Source organism: Gracilinanus agilis, chromosome 5 (assembly GCF_016433145.1).
Source record: "Gracilinanus agilis isolate LMUSP501 chromosome 5, AgileGrace, whole genome shotgun sequence".
In the NCBI taxonomy this organism is placed as follows: Eukaryota; Metazoa; Chordata; class Mammalia; order Didelphimorphia; family Didelphidae; genus Gracilinanus; species Gracilinanus agilis.
This window is the reverse complement of record NC_058134.1, coordinates 172,446,065-172,470,379: the sequence shown is the minus strand read 5'-3', so window position 1 is coordinate 172,470,379 and position 24,315 is coordinate 172,446,065. Positions and strand designations below refer to the sequence as shown.

General features: G+C 39.4%; 1 protein-coding gene across 1 annotated transcript in view; it reads left to right on the top strand.

The window, feature by feature from the left end:
• Positions 1–16,907, top strand: part of PROSER2 (proline and serine rich 2) — a 42,447-nt gene extending 25,540 nt beyond the window's left edge. Inside the window, exons 2-3 of the mRNA XM_044677762.1 lie at positions 12,555–12,807; positions 14,933–16,907. Coding sequence (XP_044533697.1) covers positions 12,555–12,807; positions 14,933–15,981 — 1,302 coding nt within the window. The 3' untranslated portion in view covers positions 15,982–16,907. The remainder of the gene's footprint in view (positions 1–12,554; positions 12,808–14,932) is intronic.
• Positions 16,908–24,315: the final 7,408 nt, after the last annotated feature.

Sequence of the window (24,315 nt, the reverse complement as noted above, 5' to 3'; positions counted from 1 at the left end):
GCTTGCCATGCATTATTTCATTTGAGTCTCACAATCCTGTGAGGTAAGTGCTATGGGTATCATTAATCTGATTTTATGGATGAGGAAACAGAAGCTGAAAGTTTGGATCACAGATTTAGAGCTAGAAGGGCTTTTAGAGAACAGCTAGTCCAACCCCTTGGTTCTTTCTTTCTTTATTTTTTTGATTGAGATTGGAACTCCTTATCTTACCTATGCTAGAAGCTAGAGGCCACTAAGTGCACAGACCCCTTTGATTTGATTGGCACAGGAATTTTCATCTACCTATTTCCAACCTGGACTAGTTCACGCCTCCTAAAACATCATGGTGCCCTCCTCTCTTTACCAAGGATTAACCATATTGGTACCAGACCTTGTACAATTCAGAATTCTGAGGCTCAAAAGACCTACCTGGGCCTTGGCCTCTCTAAAGGGCAAGGATTACAAGTACGTGCCACCATGCCCAGCCCAACTCCTTCATTCTTACAAGTGAAATACAAGAATCCTAGATTAATTAGGTTACCTCCCCTTCCAAGATCATGAGGGGAATAAATGGCAGAGCTGGGATTCAAACTTGGGTCCTGGAACTCCAATTCAGGGTTCTTTCCTTTGTATTTGAGAACTTATACTCTACTCACTAGCCTTTGCATGTTTATTTATGAAGGACTAACATGAGAGATTTGGACTAGATGAGCTCCTTCCCATTTGTTCTATTTTGACAATTATCTATGGTCACAGATCTTGTCTAGCTGTTGGTACCAAACCTAGATCTCCTGCCTACTAGACTTTTGCTTGTCCTTCTTTATATTTCATGGCATCTCTAATAAGACAAGTCCCCTGTACTTCTGAGACTGCATGTAGCTTACTGAGTCCAATTTTGGCCAAACTTTTTTTTTTCAGTCAATCAGTCAATACTTATTAAGCACCTACTAAGTGCTTAACTAGTTACTAAGAGTTGGAGATACAAAAAGAGATCAGAGACAGTCCCTGCCTGAGGAGCTCAGAATTTACTGGAGTATATTTTCTTACTCTACAATGTTACCAGCTCCCCCTCTTCTTTTCTCTATTCTGCTTATTTTAAAAAAGGTATTAGCAACAATGTATGCTGGTAAATGTTTAACAAACAAGAGTTTGCAGAATTCCAAGTTGTGAATATTCACACTCCAAATCTAATCTTTCTTACACCCATATAATTTTTAGTGAGGATTTAAATCAGATGAGGTTGAAGACTACAAATACTGGGGCATGGGCTCTCCTATTCAAGGAAAAATGGAAAGAAGTTTGGCAGAAAAAAAAAGTTTTTTAGTTATATATAGAAACATTTTTTGACAACTATTTTCTGAAATTTTAGGAGGCAAATTTTCTTCTATCCCTTACCCCTCCCAAGGCAGTAAATAGTCTGACATTAGAACCATATTTTCATGCAATACATGTTTCCATGTTGCTCATGTCATGAAAGAAGACACATATCACATAGTATAAGAGTGATATTAGAATTCAGGTTTTATTATATTAGCTTTATGGGTAAGGAGCAGAGGAGCTATCTTGAGCACAATAAAAAACTCATGAAGGAAATAAAATGAAAGATAAATAACAATAAATAAAATTCCTTCTTTGGCTCTGGATAACATTTTCCTAAGGAATCCCATATCGTTATCTTGGAGATTTTCTTTGCTGCTTATAAAGGTTTAGTCCTTCACAGCTGATCATTGTATAATATTTCTGTTACTCTGTACATTGTCCTCCTGGTTCTGATCACTTCACTTTGCATCATTTCATATAAGTCTTTCCAAACTTTTCTGAACTCATCCTGTTCATAATTTCTTATGGTGCAATAGTATTCCATTACAACCATATACCACAATTTGTTCAGCCTTTCCCCAAGTGATGGACAACCACTCAGTTTCCAATTCTTTGCCACTAAAAAAAAAAAGAGCTACTAAAAATATTTTGGTACAGAGATATTAGGTTTCACAATATACTAAGATAAATTCCAAGTATGTATATGATAGATGTAAAAGGTCATATCAAAAGTAAATTAGAGGAGCAAGGAAATACATATGACAGCTGTGGATAAGGAGAGTTCATAACCAAAACAGGATAAAGAGAATCATAGAAGATAAAATGGATAATTCTAACTACATAAAATTGAAATATTTTAAACAAAGACCTCCAAAATGAAAATTTTTGAAGTTTTCAGGGAAAAAGCATATATTCATGTATTACTATATTCTAGTATATCTAATATCTAGATATGTATTATTAGAGTATCATTATGCTCTATTGGTAAAGCTATGAATTGGCCCCATAATTCTGGGGCATGATTTGAAATTATATTTTAAGAATCACTAAACTATGCATATCATTTGACCAAGTGATAATACTACTAGGCTCATACATTAATGAAATTAAGGAAAGAGGGAAAGGGCTAATATGTCCAAAAATATGTTTAGTAGTTTTTTTCATAGTAGCAATGACCTGGAAATTAAGGGAGTGCTCATCATTCAGGGAATAGCCAAACAAATTAGGATTTATAAATAGAATGGAATATCACTGTACCATAAGAAATGACAAAAGGGAAACAATTAGATAGTTCAGTGGTTCAAGATCCAGGCCTGGAGACAAGAGGTCCTCGGTTCAAATCTGGCCTTAGACACTTCCTATCTGTCACTTAACCCCAATTGCCTAGCCCTTAGTGCTTTTCGGCTTTGGAACAGATATTTAGAATCAATTCTAAGACTAAGGGTTGTTTTTGGTTTTGTTTTTTAATAACAAAAGGGACATTGTCCAAGAAACTTGAAAAGACTTCTATGAAATGATGCAGAATGAAGTGACTAGAACTCAGAAAACAATTTATACAGGAAGAAAGAGTGGATCAAAAGAAGGGAGAGAATTTAGAACTCAAAACTTTAAAATATGAATATTAAAAATGTTTTTACATGTAGTAGGGGAAAAACAAAATAATGTTTTTTTTTAATCCAGCCTCCGACACTTCCTATGGGTCCTAACTATGTGACACTGGGCAAATCACTTAGTCTCCATTGCCATTCCTTTCTGCTCTTCTGCCCTGGAATCAATATTTAGTATTGACTCTAAGATAAAATGTCCTAGAATATATATATATTTTTAAAACAAAAATCATACATGACTGTTTAAAGAGAAGTAGCCACAGAACAACCATTTCCCCCCTTACTTTCTCCTCCTCTTTTTAAGTCATCTTTTCTCTTATCAATTCACATTTCCAAATGAATGCTATAGTTATAAAGAAACATTCAGTTAAGAGGTAGAATGATCTCACAACTGATGCTAACAAATCTCACTACTCACCCACCCCCATTCCTGTCCCCTTCCCAAACAAAAGCCCAGACTCCCTGCCCAATTTGACAGATAGATTAGATAGATTTGGAAATATTTTCACTATCACATCTTTTTCAAGATTTCACCATTTTGTTAAGTATATTCTCTCTGGATATAGATGTGTCTTATAAAACTCTGTTTTTATTTATCAAATAACCTAATTATAGGGTGGGTATCTTGATAGTCTGTATACAATAATAATCCAGGAGAGACAGATGCTTTTTAGAATATGCAATAAAAAAAAGAATATGCAATTTTTTTGTGACTTTATTTAATGACAATAGCTATCTGTCCCCTTCTACCTAAAGTTAAATGATAACAATGGTGATGATAACAATAAAAAGAATTCCATCCATAAACCTGGGCTTCAGGTGTAGAGGTTCTCAAGATGGTTAACTTAGAAAGACCCACAACTCTAAATCTAGTGAACATGACAGGTTCTCTATGATTCTGAGCTGTTATGGGACTATAGATGGAGTCTAGCAATTTTGCACAGATATATTTAGCTTTCAGTGGCCAGACTGTTCTTAGATCATAGTCATTAGGAATAAGTTTAGAGACATAGACTTCCTTCTCTTTTAGAATGGGGATGAGGAAGACCCATCACTTAATGTTCATCTCTTTTCCTAAAGGAGAGTTTGACTCAAGTTGCATCATAATTGATTTAATATATTTAGCATTTTGAAACTCTTCCACCTAAAATATGTTAGCAGTATCTTTCTAGTAATCCTACACAAACACACACACACACACACACACACACATCTTACCCCAGAAGCAGTTTCCCATAGAGATTGGAAATGTTCCAACAAGTTGGAGAGAGAAATTCGAGCAAGTGTGGGCATGTGGGAAAATGTAGACTTTATTCACTAAATTGAATATGTGGTGATTTGGAACTAGAAAGCATTTTCTTTTGTTTTGTGACCTGAATCTGTACATAAAAATCCCTATTTGGGCAAAAACTCAGAAATAAAGCTAAGAGTAGCATCAGGGAAGGACTGAAGTTTAAGAGGGTACTCTAATCTCTCAGAGAACAGAGCCAGTCCATAAAAAAGTTGGAAAAATGAGCAGGCAACCAAACAAAACCCTAACTATAGAGAATTTTTTTGGAGACAAAGAGCAAGGTACAGACACAGAAGGGGACAGTGAAAGCAAAGCAAACATACACATAGTTCAAAAGAAAAATATGAATCTCTGTCCAATAAAGAGAGGCAGAGGAAAAACAGGAAAGAAAAATGAAAGCAATGCAAGAAGAAATGAAAAATGAGGCTCAAAAGTTGACGGAGGAAAATCAGACCTTAAAATTTAGAATTGAACAACTAGAAGTTAATGATTTCACGAGACATTGAGAAACAATTAAAATCAAAAGAATAAAAAAAAAACAAGAAACCATGAAATATCTCATTGAAAAATCCCTGTTTGTAGGAAGAGAACTCAATTAAAATGAAATACTGACTTTCTATTCTGTTATTTATACTTATCTCCTGCAAAGCAGGCACACTAAATTCTGAATGAATGAAACAAACTGATATTTTTCTCTCAAGCTCCACTCTATCCTAAGAAACTTTGTAGTCATACTTTCTATTTTTATTTATTCTCTTTGTGTTTCTGCTCTGAGTTTTCCTTTCTCAATTAGTAATTATTTAAGAAACTTCTTTTACTCATCTGATACAGAGTGAAATAAGTGGAACCAAGAGAACAATATACATAGTAACTGAAATATTGTGGTATGATCAAATGTGATAGACTTTGCTACTAACAGCAATATAATGATCCAGGACAATTCTGAGGACTTATGAAAAAGAATGCTATCTACCTCTAGAGAAAGAACTGTGGGAGTAGAAATGCAGATGAAAACAAGATCTATCACTTGTTTATTTGGATATATGTTTGGAGGTTTTAGCTCTATAAGATCATTCACTTACAAAAATGAATAATATGGAAATATGTTTTGTGTGATAGTACATGTATAACCCAGACTGAATTGCTTGTCAGCTCTGGGGAGGGGTAAGAAGAAAGGTAGACAATATGGATCATATACCTTGGGAAAACTTAATGTGGAAATGTGTTGTTAAAATAAAAAATAAAATAAAATTTAAGAAAAAATTTATAGGAAAAAAAGAAACTTCTTTTACAAACAAAAGCAGTGGAATCTCCCAGGTGTTCACTGAAGATGTCAGTAACTATTGCTTATATTCTTTTATTCAGAATAGATACCAGGTTGCCCGTGTCAGACTCTCTTTCTACTGCTGTTCATACTACTGCCAGAATTATGTTTTTGTCATTTAAGAAAAAATCCTTCCCTTCTGTTATTGATTCCAAGATAAAAGAGTAGTAAGGGCTAGGCAATGGGGGTTAAGTGACTTGCCCAGGGTCACACAGTCAGGATGTATCTGAGGCCAGATTTGAGCCTAGGACCTCTCATCTCCAGGCTTGGCTTTCAATCCACTGAGCCACCCAGCTGCCCCATCATTTGTTTTTAATAGTTATAAGGGGTATCAGAGATCTTCTAGTCCAACCTCATCATTTTATAAGTGAAGAAACTGAGGCTGAAGAGAGGCTAAAAGATTTGTACCAGGTTAGTGTCCCAGTCTGAGTCCATCTTCCATGAGTCTTGCAAGAGAGGGGAGATTTGAGTAGGGGAAGAAATAGAAATGGGAGGAAAGGCAGTAGTTCCTGACCACTGGCCAGGCTTGTTTAGAGTTTGGTTTCTACCTGTGACAACTAGAAACTGAAAACAAAGAATGAAAAGAAAAATCAGGAAATCTTGAGTGGAATCAATGGATGTCTATTATGTTTGTAAACCAGTGACCCTAGCCTTGACTAAGAGAGGGGCTAGTAACCCACCTGCATAAGAAAATAGGAAAGCCCTAAGAGAAACCGGACAATGGTAAAGCATCATTGCCATCAGCCACTGAAGCTCTTGAGAGGGCCTGAAGCTCCATAGAACCCACCATCTACCTCTTCATTATTTAAAACTATTTTTTCTTCCAAAAACCAGCATTCAAGATGAATGTATATTTCTTGTTTTGTTGGTTTTCCAGATTTAAAAAAAAATTGTTCATATTTTGATTTGCCAGGGATTCATGACTAAATATGTTTTATGCGTTTTTTTTTTAATTTTAAACCCTTAACTTCTGTATATTGACTTATAGGTGAAATAGTGGTAAGGGTAGGCAATGGGGGTCAAGTGACTTGCCCAGGGTCACACAGCTGGGAAGTGGCTGAGGCCGGATTTGAACCTAGGACCTCCTGTCTCTAGGCCTGGCTCTCAATCCACTGAGCTACCCAGCTGCCCCTGCATGTTCTTTTAAGAATACTTTCTTTAAAAGTGTTTTAATTTATTTAAAAATTTTTTTTAATTTAAAATGCATAGTATATTCAAAAGACACAGTAAAACATAGTGGATAGACAGTTGGCTGGCCTAGTTGACAGGCAAGTCTGGGATCAAGTCTTGCCTCTGGCTCATCCTTGCTGTATTGATCCTTAACCTCCCATTGTCCCAGGCAATTTATGAAGGCAGGGCTTCTTAACCTGGGGCTCTATATACTTGGTTTAAAAAATATTTTTTAATACTTTGACAACTATATTTCACCATGATGTATTTCCTTTGTAATCATGTGTATTTTAGATGTGTTTGAATAAATATAATTCTGAGAAAGGGTCCATAGGTTTTGCCAGAGTGTCAAATGGTTTCATGGCAGAAAAACAGTTAAGAATACTCACTGTAAGACTAAGCCAGTAAAGTGACACAGTGAATAAAGTGCCAGGCCTGAAGTCAAGAAGATTTGAATTCAAATCCAGCCTCAGACACTTACTATCTGTGTGACTCTGGGCAAGTCACTTAACCCTGTTTGCCTCAGTTCCTCATCTGTGAAATCATTTGGAGAAGGAATTGGCAAACCACTCCAGTATCTTTCCCAAGAAAACCTCAAATGGAGTCATGAAGACCTGGACACAACTGAAACAAATGAACAACAAAAGAGCCAAAACTAAGTTGAAGAAAAAGTTCTCTATAGCAATGAAATCACAGGTCTAGCCCCTATCCTTATGTTAGGATGCCTAAAAGAAAAAAGGGATTTATTTTCTGTAGCCTCACTTGAATACTTCAGATCTTGGTCTTGTGGGTATTGCCTCCATCGTTCCACAACCCACCCCCACCTTGTCACTATAAAGTTCTTGTCCACATGTTCCCATCGGTCTCCTACATAAGGTCCATACCACATTCAGGAGGCTGGCCTCTAGATATTTTTGTATTTCGTGGGTACCATGACCTTCAAGAAGCTTCATTCCCCTGGTCTTCGTATGTATAAGATACCTTGTTGGTGCATCGAGGCTCTCCATTTGCTGTCCTTCATTTTTGCTACATGACCAGCTTGCCTCCTTTTTTGATCACTTATATCCTCAGCAATATACCTAATAATTCCATTCCCCCCCTCACAGGACATGAAGAGATAAATGCCAAAACCTACTTAATCCCACCAGTTATATCTCCTTGTCTTTGACATCACCCACACCTTTGATTTTTCAGGGCTTGTGATATTCCAACTATATAGCATCACCAGAAGAACCTTTGGGTAAAAAAAAGAAATGCAGGTTTGCACTAAGGAGCAGCTTTGGGTCACTGGAAGCACTGTGGTCTTTTCCAAATTCAATTCAACCCACTGATCCTGTTCAATTCCAGCATAACTCATTGCTCATCAATGGAACCTGTCCTCATTCTAAGTACTACTATAGTAACTTAATGGACTGGCTTCCCAGCTGCATGCAGTTACCTGGACAAGTGGCATTTTTCATCTATATGATTTTTCTGTACAGATTGTTAGGCCAGTCTTTCTGGGTAATCCTCACTATCACTGAAAAGACCCTCTGGTACCCTGGGTCTTCGTGCATCAACACAATAGTATCTGCATACAGGATCATGTGAAAGATGCTTTTTAGAAAAGCTCTTAACTTCTGTCTTAAAACCAATATTGTGTATTGGTTACAAGGCAGAAAAGAAAAGCAGTTTGGGCTAGACAATGGGGGTAAGTCACCTGTGCAGTCACATAGCTAGGAAGTGTCTGAGGTGAGATTTGAACCCAGGACCTCCCACCTCCAGGCCTGACTCTCTATACACTGAGCCACTCAGCTGCTCTCAAAGGATCCTTCTTTCATTTAGATACTATTCAAGAGATTATTCAAGTCAGGGATTAACATTTTTGTCATGGTTTCATCCAACAAAGGCTACAGAGAAGAGTAGGTCAGAGAGGTAGGAGGAGAACCAGGAGAGAGCAGTGTCCTGTCAACCTAGAGAGAAGAGAGCATCAAGGAAGAGAAAGTGATCAACAGTGTTCAAGGCTGCAAAGAAGTCAAAAAGAATGAGGACTAAGAAAAGACCAGATAATATCTGTAAAGTGCTTTTCCAATGTTAAATGCTATGTAAATGCTAGGTTGGCTTTTAAAAAAATAATGTCTAAGTTGCTTTGTTGTTTCTACTCACTTCTCTCCATATAAATTCATATGGATCTGCCCAATTTTCTCTAACTGTCTGTGTGGTCATTTCTTGTGGTACAATAATATTCTGTTATATTCACTTACCATAATTGCTTACCATTCTCTAATCAATGGGTATCACCTTAATTCACAGGGCTTTTTTGCTACTACAAAAAAGAGCTTCTGTGGGGCAGCTGGGTAGCTCAGTGGAGTGAGAGTCAGGCCTAGAGACAGGAGGTCCTAGGTTCAAACCCGGCCTCAGCCACTTCCCAGCTGTGTGACCCTGGGCAAGTCACTTGACCCCCATTGCCCACCCTTACCAATCTTCCACCTATGAGACAACGCACCTATGAGACAATGCACCGAGCTTCTATAAACATTTTTGTACATGTAGGGCTTTTTCCTCTTTCTTCGACCTCTGGAGTATAGGTCTAGGAGTAATATGACAACCAAAAATATAAATGGTTTTAGTAACTTTTGCGGCATGGTTCCAAATTGCTTTCCAGGAATACTGGATGAATTCACACCTCCATCAACACTGATTTAGTATGCCTGTTTTACAGCAGCCCCACCAACAATGATCATTTTCATTTTTTGTAATCTTTGCCAATCTGATGGATGAGAGGTGGAGTCTCAGAGGAGCAATTCAATTTTAAAGACCTTCCATGTGAAAGGCATTGTGCCAAGTATTGGGGCATGAAAAGACAAAGACAGAAAAGAACAAAAAGACAAAAAAATGAAATAAGCATTTCTAGAACACCTACTCTACATCAAGTACTATACCAAGGTAATATCTACAGATATTACCTCCTTTGGTCTCCTGAGAGATAAGTGCTATTATTATTCTCATTTTACACTTGAGGAAGGTGACTTGCCTAGGGTTACACTCGTAGTACGTATCTAAGGCTGGATTTGAATTCTGTTCTTCCTGACTCCAAACCCAGTGCTCTATCCACTGCCCCTCCCAGCTGCCTCATATAATGTTAAGAAGCATACATTCTACTGATCTTAACAAGTTAACTCCTGTTTGAAGGAGTTTGCTCTACCTGGCAAGTTATTTACTACTTTTTTTCCTTATATAATTCTAAATGTACATATTTTGGCTACAGTATAGGTTAAAATGGTTTTTATGGAATCCAACTAACATTTAAAACATTTCCTCATTCAGTAATTCTAATTTAACAAACATTCCCAATTTTGAGCCCCTGTTTATGTACAAGGCTCAATGCTAGATCCTGGAGGTATAAAGATTAAGTTGCTTACATTCTACTCGGTGAGAAAGCAAGAGGGATTCTCATATTTTTCCTCACATAATTAACTATACAAGGTAGGGTGTGCTGGACACAAAGGAGAGATCCCTTTTAGCTTAAGACATCTGAACAGGTTTCATGGAGGTGGCATCTGAATCGACTCATAAAGAAAGACTCATTTTGAAAGACAGAAATGGAGGTGAGATATACTGTTAGAAGTTACTTCTGGTTTTATCATGTGAAGGATCCTTTTGAGAAAAGCTTTTACCTTCCATCTTAAAATCTGGTTTTAATACATTCCTGTAATTATTGTGAAACAATATTGTTGAGTTCAATGAACAGCTAGTTGGCCAGTTGACTGGAACATAGCATATATGAAGAATATGTGAACAGAAGTCATGTAAAATAAACCTGGAACGGGTGGCTGGAATCAAACTGTGGAGAGGATTAAATAACAAGCTTAGGACTTGGTGTTTTATCTCAGAGAAAATGAGGAACTGCCACAGGCTTTTGAGTGGAGAAATAAACTGTGTATTAGGAAGTTTTTGGCTTCTGTATAAAGGATGGATTGAGAGGCAGTTAGGGAGCTCAATGAATACAAATGCAAACCTAGAGACAGGAATTTCTGATTCAAATCTGCTCTTAGATACTTCCTAACTCTGTGACCCTGGGCAAGTCACTTAACCCCCATTGCCTCACTTCTTCTGCTTTGGAACCAATACGTAATATCAATCCTAAGACAGAAGGTAAGGGCTTTAAAAAAATGGATGGATGGGAAATGGAAGAGATTAGAGGCTAGCAAGGCAGGTGGTAAGAAGCTATTGCAATAGTTAAGGCAAGGCCTCCTAACAAAGAAGCAGTTGACCAATTTTGAACCTGGCCAGTGTGGGATTTTATTTTGCTCAACTCTGTTTATTATGAGAATTTGGTTTTCTTTTCTTCTATCAATGGAGTGTGGGGGGGTATGGAAGAGAGAGAAAATAAATGTGTGTTCATTGAAAACAATTCTAATGGTTAAGGTGAGAGCTGATGACTTTTTTTGCTTATAGAGTGCCTTAGTGAGTGGGGATATGTCAGAGGCATCCTTTCAGATTCGATTTCAAAGTAGGCTTGTTAGCATTTGGAAAGCTCTTAAATTAGAAGAGAATTTAATCATACTAACCAGAGAAATGGAGGCTGGCAGGAAAGAAATTGCAAGAGTTAAATTAAATTCTGAGGTCATCCCCAGGCAAAATAATTTGTTTTTTATTTCCTCCCTAACCTGTCCTTTTTGGCATCCATCTGCCTCACTTCAGAGTCTTGGCCAGGACTGCTTTGTCTAAGATAAGTTTTGCTTCAGGCTCCAGACTTTTCCTTCCCTCACAACTCCTCATCTAACATCATCATTTCCAATTATTCCTGGGAGCCATTCTAGTCGAATCTGCTGGGGGAGAGGAAGGTACACAATGGTAAGCAATATCATGATAAGCAAACTGATGCTGGGGGAAGTAATGCTGCAGGAGTTCAAGTGCCAATTAATCATCACTAGCCATCTGATTGGCCTCTCAGATGTCCAACTAAACAACATGACTGCAGGGTTTTATCAGTCAATCAACAAACACACAAACATTGCCTACTAGGTATCTGACACAGGAGATTCAGAGACAGAAGGGAAGCAAGTTCTTGCCCTCAAGAAGCTTCCATTCTATTGGAGGAGACAGGTTCGCATAAAATTACATAGAAAAGAAAACCAAGGTTATTGAGCAAGAGGTACTAGCAGCTCAAGCAATAAGGCTATTATAATATTTTGATGTTATTATATTAAGCTTTTTTAGGACATTCTGAAGCAGTGTTAAGGGGGAAGCATGTGAGTATGTCCTTATACTATGGCAGACTTGGTACAGAGCTATCAGGGTTCAGGCAGGCAGGTCTTTTGAAGCCTAACCACATAGGAGATGCCAGGCCCTGCCAACCTTCAATCTCCTTTAGTTTTCCCCATGTTCAGAACAGGAACGATACATATAAGTATCTTATTATTAGAGTCTCCCCCCTCTCTCTTTCTCTCTGATACAGCTTAGAGTTTACAACAATGTATGCTAGAAAGATGAAAACTGACATTTCTCAAGAAGCTGGTGAAGGAGAGTAGCTTTTTGGTTCAAGACCAATTAGTCAAGACCAATTCAATTATTAGCCTCTTCTGGGCTGCTGTGAGCTTTATCTGAATGGTAGTATTCGTTACAGGCAAATAAAATGACAAGCAAATTAAGGTCATATGGTGCGTCACTGCCATAAAGTGAATGAGAAACTTTACCTCTGCCCTGTAGGTTGGGCACATTGATTACTACCTTCTCCCCAAGCAAGACATTTCAGATAGCAGTAGATGCTTATCGATTGGATGTTGGACCTCTCTTTTGTGGGACTGGTACCACTTCATTAAAACCACTGCTCTGTTCTTTTCTTCTTCTCCTCCATTTTCTTATCCCACCCCACATACAGGATGATGAAAGCCTGAAGCACCTTACCCATGAAGAGAAGGATGTCATCCTGTTTTTTGAAGAGACAATTGATTCCCTAGAAGATGATTTGGAGGAAGAAGCCCTTTATGATAGTGGTATCCACTGTCACTCTCCAAAGTCCCTGGAAGAGAGTACTTCCAGCCACTCTGAGCCAGAAGATATCATTGACTTGGTGAAGCCGATACCTGAGGATCAAGAAGGGAAATGCCTTCGGCACATGGCCCAAGCAGCAGGTGATATGCAGCATGAAATACAAACTAACAGGGCTGTTTCTAGGTTCCTGTTGACTCAGTTAATATTCCTCAGAAACACAAAAAAGTTTTGTTTACTATCCCCTCCTATTGACACACCAGTGGTAGCCAGTGCAGAAACCTGTGGAGGCTTGTCAGGTTTTTAATTTGTGTTTTTGTGTGGATGAAACACATATGTAGTAACTGCATTGTCCAGACAAGGCAGCATCCTTCACGATTAAAAAGACATGTAAGAAAGTCCTTAAAAGGACTGAAATCACTAAGAGAATAAGGAGGCATTTAAATGACTTTTGAAATTACAAATTGTAAATAACTTTGTCATCATAGTCTCTCAATTTCTATCAAGGATTGGACCACGACACATCTACCTAACAGCACCTTCCAACTTACACCACATTTATTGAGAAGGAATGAAAAAGAGCTCTAGCTCTGGGGTCAGGGGGACTTGGGTTTGAATCGTCTCTCTAATGCCATCCATTTGATGTTTGGCAAATTACATAAGCTCCTTGGGCCTCAGTTTTGACATCTGTTAAATGAGGGGTTTGTGCTAGATGGCCCCTTAGGTCCCTTGTAGCTTTTCTTTGTCGATCCTATGCTCCTAGGATTCTGTAATTCTCTCCCTGTTTCTGGGCTCGTAGTGAGTTTTCACCAGCTTTCATCCCAGATAGTTTATCCAAAGTTCTCTTGGCTAGTTGTAATGATTTCAAAGGTAACTCTTCACATTTTTTGCTTGAAGGAAATTAGGGATTGAAGAAATGGGATTTTCGCTCTATGGATAATGTCATTTCTCTTCTTTGCTGGGTGGGGACAAGCAGAAGCATCTGGACAAGGAATGATGTATTCCTTTTGGCTAAGAGAGACCACTGCCATTTTAGTGTAGCAGGAAGAAAAATCTGTACACCTTCAATACATCCAGGCTCTGCAATTTCATTGCTGTAGGCATTCCTTCATGGAGATCACAACTCTTCTATAACTTAGCAAATGGCCTCCAAGAGTTGAAAATCCTTCATGGACCTCTACACTTAGCAAGTCTGGTCAACAGACGTCTGTCACAGCAATTGTACTTATTCAGTCTTTCCATTTTGGTAGGTCCTGCCAGACCACATGCCTGCTGGCATAGCCTTAGCCAGTCCCTGCCATGCTGAAGTATCATGATGCGGCCTTCTTTTCTATTCTCTCTCATTATGCTCTACCTCCTCCTCTAAGCAAGATCTCAAGAATTCTGGAGTTTTGGAAGGAGGATAGCAGAAAATCTCCCAAGGAGTTATTGCTTTAACTTCGTGATTATGCCTTCACATTTTGATTCGCCGCAGTATTTTAAAATAGAAATGGCCTCCTGTGAGATATTTTGCACAAAGATAACTAGTGTCTAGATGGACCTGTGATTTTTCAAGCAAACATTTTATTTCCTTCCCCCAGTAATCAAGAAGGGAATATGCTGTATTTAGCAACAGAGAAAAGGTGCTTTATGCAAAAGGGAGAGCCCAAAAGTTCTGATAGCACCTTGGGCCTATTATCAAGTAGCAAACCACCATCTGAGAGTCTCCTCAGAAGGATACTTCTGACTGCTGGCTTGTGCTATCTCTAGACTACAAGCAGACCTGCCTTGCCATTGAAATCTAGCTTTAGCAAGCTCAAAGTCACTCCATCTAGGAACAGCAAGAGTCTACACTGAACCATATAACAGAAGTTGCTTTTGAATAAGCCTCTTAATCTTCTAATGCCTTTTTCCCCCTCTGTTAAAATGGCAGACATAGGTTCTGAGTCACCTATTAAATGGTAATAAGTTAGTGGATAATTCAAAACATTCATATCATATGAAATGCTTTACAGTTGAGAATGGAGACAAGGCCTACATGGGGAGTGGCAAAGCCAAGACTCGCTTACTAAGTCAAAAGATGGGAAGTCCTGTCTTTTTGTTCACTGTCACACTTAGGTAGCATGGATTGCAAAATATCAGAAAACAAATATTAAGAAATTGTATTGACATGTAATCTGGAAAAAATAGATAAAAATAAATTTTAATTTAATGTAAAGGAATTAGTGAATTTACTTTCATTTAGGAAAATAACTTATGATAGTTTTTCTCCCTTATCTCATTTTTCAGAGTCAGAAAGTATTGAGAAAGAAGAAGCACCCACCCTGGAAGACAAAAAAGAAACAGCTGACAGCGTTTCATTGGCAGACTCCCCCATTCCTGAAAATACCCCTCCTCAGGCCCCTCCCCTCCCTGTCTCAGCCCCTACGTCTCCCAGGAAGGAGCTTCTCTCATCCTCTCCTCCGGCGGAGCACCCAAAACTCCTCCACTCTGTACCCACTCCACTTGTCATTGCTCAGAGGATCTCTGAGAGATGGGCAGGAAGTGAGGGTCTGTCCCCCACATCAACATCAGTGGAAGGGAGGTTCAGTGGTTGGAAGACTAGGACCTTTGCCTCCCCGTCAGCTCAAAATGGAGAACACTCCCCATGGCATGGGCATGCCTTGGCTTCCCAGACTGTCCCTAAGGTTCATCGCTTCCCAAGCAACATCAGTGTAACTAACAGTGCTGGGAAAGATTTCAACAAGACCATTTCCAAAGCAGCAGTCAACGTCCAAGAACGCAAGGCTCAGGTTCTGGCCAACATCAATGGGGTGGCCTTCTTTGCTCCAGGGGAAATGGAAGACCGGTTACAGAAGAATGAGCCAACTGACCAAAAAAGGAGTCTCCTTCCTGAGCAGGCTACATGCAATGCCCTGAGCAAGTTGAGCTTGGCCAGGGAGGCCCCAGGCCCAGGAAAAGGAAGACAGACGAGCATTGATCAGTGTTCCAAGGCTGTACAAACAGAACAATCCACAACTCTACCCAATGGCTACCAGAGCATCCATGATGTTTTGAAGAGCGAGCCCAGTCCTTTCGTCTCTACTGGCAAGACTATCACTTTCCGCCCAGACTCGGCTCTCACCAACAAGATCGTAAGGCAGAATGTTGCCAAGAGTTTCTATGAACATCGGCAGCCAGACTTTGGCCAAGATGTCAGGAGACGTTCTGGCTCCCTCCCAAGAGCTGTAGGATTCCGACCCCAAGGCATCACTGTGCAATTTGCAGGACGGGGTTCCACGGAAGAAGCCCGGCGAGAGGCTTTGAGGAAACTAGGGCTACTAAAGGAGACTTTATGATGGGTAATGCAGTGAGGGATGCTGAAGGAGAAGGGGGAGCCAGTCTTGGCTGTGATGGGCTAGCCCAGTCTGGCAGAATGGTTATAATAGTCACAATGTTCCCTCCCCCATTAAAGAGCCTGGGGCAGGGAAGAATTGTCAGGAGGAACACAGAGATTGTTTACCTCACCAAAGACAGACATCTGGGAGATACTTGGTCTATAATAAATATAAATTCTTAAAGGCCAATATACCATTCCCAATTGTTGTGCCATTTGTGGGGTTGGAGGTTCCAGGAAAACCAGTTCTAGATGTCATTAAACATTGACAATCCTGCCCCACAATACCCCATTTGAAAAAATTGCCTATTGAGGATCAACGTCCTGCCATACTTCCAAGTTTCCCTTTTTCCACACAAAGGCAAAATCCAAGAAATGGAGAGGGGGAAGGAGGTAGAGAACAAACAACGGACCTTTCAAACCCATTGACTTCATGGATTGTAAATGCCATAACCTTTTTTTGGTTGTCTTTAGTTGGCATTCCTCAGCCACTCACTTCCTGGCCTCTTATAATCATCTTCTGTCCCAAAGTACCTGGCTTGAAATACCAGTTCTGACTATCCCATCTGTATTTCCTTTCAACCTTTTTTTTTTTTTTTTTTTTTTTTAAAGTAAGGCCTTCTGTTCATATTTCTGATCTCTTTTGTGCCTGGTAGATCTTTTTTGGAAGGGGAGGCTTGTTTTTAGCACAAAACATGTACTTAGTTTCTCTCCCCACCTCCCCCTGCAAATGAATGTGCAATTTGGGTTGCATAAGAATTTTTAATTTAAGATTTAAGTGAAGGCTTTATAGTTTTATTACTATAATTTCAATTTGGAGAGTAGAGAGGGAATGTTGAAGACTTCGATACGGATGGTGGTTTTTAAGAAAACAATTCTCAGTGGACTGGGATCATACACACACACACACACACACACACACACACACACACACACACACACACACACACACACACGTTGCTCCATAGCATTTGGTGAAGGTTCCATTCAGTATCTACAGGTTACAGCCTCTTCTTCCTATAGCCCTGATACACTTTTAGCCATCTTCTGTTGGGAATGAATGACAGAAGAAACCCAAAGGCTACTCGAATGCATACTCAGTTTTCAATTTAGATGTGTTCCCTTCCTGTGAGGTTTCTGCAGATCAAAAGTAGCTCTTCCCTCCAAACTATTTTCTCTTTCCCCCTAATTCAAATGGTCTCCTCCTGGCCCAACCAAAAACTTTTAAGAACCGTTGTGCTGGGTTTTTTGGTTTTGTTTTGAACAAAAAGGGTTAAAAAGACCATTGGCTTCTTGTGCTCTCCGAACAGTCTTGGAATTTTGTGAGCAGTTACGTAACAAGAAGGGCGAGGGAAAGGAACTGACTCGCTCTCTCCCTGTCGTATGTCTTATATGCCAAGTTGTAGCCAAGAACAAGTTTATTAATACTATTCAAGGATGGAATTTTAAACCTTTAAAAATAGATTGGGAGGGGCTAGACTAGAGAACCCAGGCACAACCTTTTATTATTCTCTCTTAGCCATCATGGTAGCACAGCTATTTCTTTCCTGTAAATGTTGCTTCAATTCAAACTTTTAAATGTGCTGTGAAGGAAATTTTCCATAATATTCAACTTGCCTCGTAAGTTATATAAAAAGATTGTACTTAAAACCACCAGTATTTAATACCTCACCCCACCCCTCCATGAATTAATCGCATTTGTTAAAGGAATCTGGATACTATTTAAAAGAAGCATTTAATTTTCACAGCCTTTTAATAGTTTATTTTAAAGTTCACGTTGTTGGCAGCAAATGTCAAAGTGATTCATCAAGGCTATATTTCTGTTAATAGAACGAGATGCCCTCAGTGTTTCATCATTCAAAAAGAAACGCAAAAACCATCCCATCCTACCTGAGGGTCTTGACTTTGCTGAAACTTTAAAATAATCTGTATTCATAACGTAACCTCTTGGTGAGGTTTCTTTGTCTTCGGTTGTTCTTTGTCATCCAGGAATTTCACTGAGTTTGAGATGAGTTTTGCTATTTTAGAGTATTAATCCTTATGATGTTTTCTTTGGAAAATAAACTTGGAGATTTTCTTAAGTCCAAGAGGTGACTTTGTTTTTATTTTATTTTATTTTTTAAACCCTTACCTTCTGCCTTAGAATCAGTTCCAAGGCAGAAGAGCAGTATGGGCTGGGCAATTGGGGTTAGGTGACTTGCCCAGGGTCACATAGCTAGGAAGTGTCTGAGGTCAGAGTTGAACCCAGGTCCTCCTCTCTCCAGGCCTCGATCTCTATCCACTGAGCCACCTTGTTGCCACTTTTGTTTTTATTTTTAAAGCAGGTTTTTGAAAATGCCCTGAACATGGTAGGCACTTAATAAATGTTAAAACCAATTTGGCTTATTACACAGCTATGAGAATCTCTTTTAGCCTTCACTTCTTTGCTTTGGTTTCTAGTTATAGCCACGGTTACTGCAAGCTTGAAATCCTGCTTTTTCTTTGTATCAAGATGTAGCAATGGCAAGTTCAAATAGGAGCTTCTGATGAACCGCATTTATTACAGCTTTTGCTTTCCAGTTACATCTTTTTCTTGACATGACTATGTTCAAGAAGCAATTCATTTAACCTAGGGCCAGCTAAGTGCAGCAGGAGATAGAGTCAAGTCAAGTCAAGTCCGGCCTCAGATTCTGACTGTATGACCCTGAATAAATCACTTATCTGCCTCAGTTCAAACTAGAAGCATGCAGGTGGCACAGTATGAGGAGTGCAGAGCTGAATTCAAATCTGGCATCAGATACACAATAGTTGTGTGACCCTGGGCAGGTCACTTAACAATTGTCTGCTTCAGGTTCTTCAACTCCAAGATGGGGATAATGATAGCATCTACCTCTCAGGGTTTTATTGTGAGGACAAAATAAGACAATTTGTAAAGCGCTTTGCAAACTTTAAAGCACTACATAAATGCTACTTATTTAAACCAAGGTGGGGCGGGGGACTTCCCCACAAACAGAATTCCCTTAAATAGCTCTCTGCCAGGGACAGTCTCCCAGACTGCCTCCCCCAACTCAGTCACTTCCCATGATTTCCTTGGTCCAGGAATCTTTTCCTCATCTTCCCTCCAATGGCGTGATTAGAACCTGGAACCTTCACTTTGCAGATAGTGCCAGAGCTTGCCACTGCTGTCTCCCTGGTTTCTGGCAGTCAGTAGGATAAAGGGAGTCAGGACCAGCCACAGGTTGTCCTTGTGTGGGGTCACTGTCACTGCCCTCCCTGGCTTCAGACTGGCATCTCTGCCACTCTCCTCTTCCTTCTATTCTTCAGCTTCCTGGTTATTAAGCCTCAGTCCTTCTCCTAAAGAACTCCTATTCTTCCTGGCATCACAGCGGTCTTGGTTCCTTCTTTTAATAAATTAGAGAAAAGAACATTATTTTTTATTTTTTTTATTTTTTAGAAAAAATGTTCATGGTTACATGATTCATATTCTTACTTTCCCCTTAACCCCCCTTATCCCCCGCTCCATAGCCAACTTGAATTTCCACTGGTTTTAACATGTGTCATCAATCAAGACTTATTTACATATTAATGATAATTGTACTAGGGTGGTTGTTTCAAGTCTACATCCCCAATCATGTCCACATCAACCCATGTGTTCAAGCAGTTATTTTTCTTCTGTATTTCCACTCCTGTAGTTCTTCCTCTGAATGTGGGTAACATTCTTTTCCATAAATCCCTCAGAATTGTCCTGGATCATTGCATTGCTGCTAGTACAGAAGTCTATTACATTTGGTTTTACCACAGTGTATTAGTCTCTGTGTACAATGTTCTTCTGGCTCTGCTCCTTTCACTTTGCATCAATTGCTGGAGGTCTTTCCAGTTCACATGGAATTCCTCCAGTTTATTATTCCCTTGAGCACAATAGTATTCCATCACCAGCATATACCACAATTTGTTCAGCCATTCCCCAATTGAAGGGCATACCCTCATTTTCCAGTTTTTTGACATCACAAAGAGCGTGGCTATAAATATTTTTGTACAAGTCTGTTTATCTATGATCTCTTTGGGGTACAAACCCAGCAGTGGTATGGTTGGATCAAAGGGCAGGCATTCTTTTAGTACTCTTTGGGCATAATTCCACATTGCCATCCAGAATAGTATACTTGTCAGATCTCTGGGAAAGGAAAAGTTTTAAAACCAAGCAAGAGTTAGAAAAAACTACAAAATGTAAAATAAATAATTTTGATTATATTAAATAAAAAAGGTTTTGTACAAACAAAAACAATGCAACCAAAAGCAAAAGCAAAACAGCAAACTGGGAAAAAATATTTATAACAAAAAATTCTGACAGAGGTCTAATTACTCAAATATACAAGGAACTAAATCAATTGTATAAAAAAATCAAGCCATTCCCCAATTGATAAATGGGAAAGGGACATAAATAGGCAATTCTCAGATAAAGAAATCGAAACTATCAATAAGCACATGAGAAAGTGTTATAAATCTCTAATAATTAGAGAAATGCAAATCAAAACAACTCTGAGGTATCACCTCACAGCTAGCAAATTAGCTAAAATGACAACAGGGGAGAGTAATGAATGTTGGAAGGGATGTGGCAAAATTGGGACATTAATGCATTGCAGGTAGAGTTGAGAACATTTTTTAAAAAGCAAAATGCATAATGAAAAGAGGATAGGGGGGCAGCTGGGTGCCTCAGTGGATTGAGAGTCAGGCCTAGAGACTGGAGGTCCTAGGTTCAGATCCGGCCTCAGACACTTCCCAGCTGTGTGACCCTGGGCAAGTCACTTGACCCCCATTGCCCACCCTTACCACTCTTCCACCTAGGAGCCAATTCACAGAAGTTAAGGGTTTAAAAAAAAAAAAAAAAAAGAAGATAGGGACAACTAGGTAGCACAATGGATCCAGCACCAGGCCTAGAGTCAGGAAGGTCTGGGTTCAAATCTAGCCTCAGTGACTCAGGGTCACTAGCTGAGTGACCCTGCACAAGTCACTTAACCTCCATTGCCTAGCCCTTACTGCTCTTCTGTCTTAGACTCAGTACTAAATATTGAACAGAGAGGAAGAATTCTAAAGAAAAAAGAAAAAGAGACAGTCTTAAACCCCCCAGTTTCATTATCCAGCCCCATGTTACCTTTGAAACAGTCCCAAACAAACATTCCTATCTGAGCCCAAGACTTTAACATTTAGGATACAGTAAAGCTTTGCTGGGTTTTACCAGAGGATGCACCATCTTCACCAACCATTCTTACCATCTACAAATGGTAGCATTTTATAGCTTCCAGAATAATAGTATTTAAAACACAGGCACTTATTCCTTCTCTTTTCCCTTCAGCCACCCCCACTTCATGGGAATGAGCACACTCACTCACACTGGGCTCCTATTACAGTAATATTTCAGAATAGGAGAATTTGCTAGAATAGAAGGAATGTCCGTTAGAGGAACAGCTGACTGTAGCCAATTTGACTTGGCTTGGGGAGTAGCCCAAAGAGAGTGACGTTAGATCAGTCTGGAAAAGGAGGTGAGGGACCAGACTGGAAAGCCGTCCAAGTCTGGCAACCTTTGGCCCCAAGGCCTGTTTTTTTTCCCTTTGAGCTACCTTGAATCCAGTGAGATGAGAGCAAGAATGCAAAGGACTTTGTGCCTAAGCCTGGTTTTGTTCCCTTCACCTGAATCAACTGACTTTTTTAGTAGACTGGTTGTGTGGGATTCTTCATTCTGGAATGTTCTGATGGAAAGGTCTTTGGCTTAAGATATCCAATTGAAAGTATTTCCTATGGGGCAGCTGGGTAGCTCAGTGATAAAGAGCCAGATTTGGCATGGGAGATCCTGAGTTCAAATATGACCTCTGACACTTCCTAGCAGTGTGATTCTGGTAAGTCACTTAAGCCCCATTAATTAACTAACTGTTGCTATTCGAGGCAGAGCCTTGAAACCAATACACAGTACTGATTCTAAGACAGAAGGGAAGGGATTTTTAAAGAGAGAGAGACAGACAGAGACAGAGAGACAGATAGAGACAGAGAGAGAGGGGTGAAGGAAGGAAGCAAGGAAAAGAAAATAGTTCCCATTAAGAAGGTGTCTGGGTTTGAGTGACACTTTGTGGAACTTAAAGGGCTTGCATTTTTTAAAAAAGAACCCCACCTTTTCCCATGATTTTAAAAATAAATTCCTTATGAAGGAAGCTCCTTGGTTAAGAGGGCACAAAGGGGCTCAGTGTTGGAAGATGCCTAGTCCCAGTTTTAGACCAGTAAGAGCAGGACACAGGGGATGGGAGTGGGGCCTCAGAGACATAGCTCTGGGGAATTTACTCTTGTCAGACCTTGTCATTCTCATGCTAATGTTTTTCTAGTAAAAATATGATGTATATTATTTATATAATACAGTGAGTTGAATAAACATTTATTTTCCTAAATGGCTTCTTGTGATCCTGAAACTTTGCCATGAGCAATAGTTGTAAATTGTACCATCAGAATAGCAGCCATTTCTTCTTCTCCACTGTCTGCTCGTAATTGGTAGAAAAAGGAAAGGAGAGGGAAAGTTTGACTGTGAAAGAGTTATGACTTTAACCAAACTGACAAGTTACCCATCACGTTTTGCATCTTCTCTTCACGAGGTCTTTTTTCTGGCAGTGGCCCTTTTGCCCCCCCACTTCAAAGTTTCTCATCTCCATGATTAATCTCTGTTAGTTGAAAAGAGCCTTTCATTTCAAAAGTCAGAAAGGAGATGGTACTGTAAATTATCATGCCACAGGGAACTTGGAAGTGTTTTAAAATGCAAACTTGGCCATAAACTTTAAAAAGAAGGCCAATTTCTAGAAGTCATATGTCCCATTGCTTATCTAGACTCCTTATGTTGTTCAGTCGCTTTTCAGTCACATCTGACTCTTCGTGACCCTATTTGGGGTTTTCTTGGCAGATATTGGAGTGGTTTGCCATTTCTTTTTCAGCTCATCTTTATTTATATGTTTAGAACATTTTTCCATGGTCACACGATTCATAATCCCCTTCCCTTCCCTTCCCCCTCCCAAAGCTGACAAGCAATTCCACTGAGTTATACACATATCATTGTTCAAAACCTATTTCCATGTTATTCATGTTTGCAGTAGAGTGATCTTTTAACATTAAAACCCATGTATTTTTCTATGTTTTTCTTCTGCATTTCTGCTCCCACAGTTCTTTCTCTGGATGTGGATAGCGTTCTTTCTCATAAGTTCCTCTGGATTGTCCTGGGTCATTGCATTGCTGCTAGTGGAAAAGTCTTATTACATTTGATTATGCCACAGTGTATCAGTCTCTGTGTACAATGTTCTCCTGGTTCTGCTCCTTTCACTCTGCATCAGTTCCTGGATGTCTTTCCAGTTCACATGGAATTCCTCCAGTTCATTATTCCTTTGAGCACAATAGTATTCCATCACCAGCTGATACCACAATTTGTTCAGCCATTCCCCAATTGAAGGGTATCTCCTCGTTTTCCAATTTTTTGCTACCACAAAGAACACAGCTATAAATATTTTTGTACAAGTATTTTTCCTAATTGTCTCTTTGGTGTACAAACCCAGCAGTGGGATGGCTGGGTCAGAGGGCAGATAGTCTTTTAAACCCTTTGGGCATAGTTCCAAATTGCCATCCAGAATGGTTGGACCAATTCACAGCTCTATCAGCAATGCATTAATATCCCAATTTTGCCACATTCCTTCCAACATTTATCACTTTCCTTTGCTGCCATATTGGCTCAGTTCATTTTCTAGATGAGGAACTGAGGCAAACAAGGTTAATGACTTGTCCAGGGTCACATAGCTAGTGTCTTAGGCAAGATCTGAACTCAGGAAGATGAGTCTTCCTCACTCCAGGCCTGATTTCTGTCTGCTGCACCACCTAGCTTGCCACAGACACCTCAGATCTCAATTTTTTTTCTTCCTGACCTGTGACCATTACTTTGAACCAAGGGGATCATATTTTTTTTAACCATTCCTTTTCTAAAAGAAAAATCTCTTAGAGAAAATTCTAGATGTTTCTCAAAGTGAGAGAACTAGACAACAGTACACTTTGCTTTCCCCTTCAGGATAATGACTTTCAAGTAGTTTTCCATAATACCAAGAAGAAAAATGAAAACAGACCCAGAGGAAGAGAAGGCCACCTATTCCAACTCCTTCATTTTACAGATGTGGAACCTGGGGAGCAGAGGTAGAATGGCTTGTCCTGGGTCACATAGAAAAGTCTTTGGCTTAAAATATCAATTGAAAGTAGTTCCTATAAGCAACTACGTGACTCAGTGGATAGAAAGGCAGGCCTGGTGAAA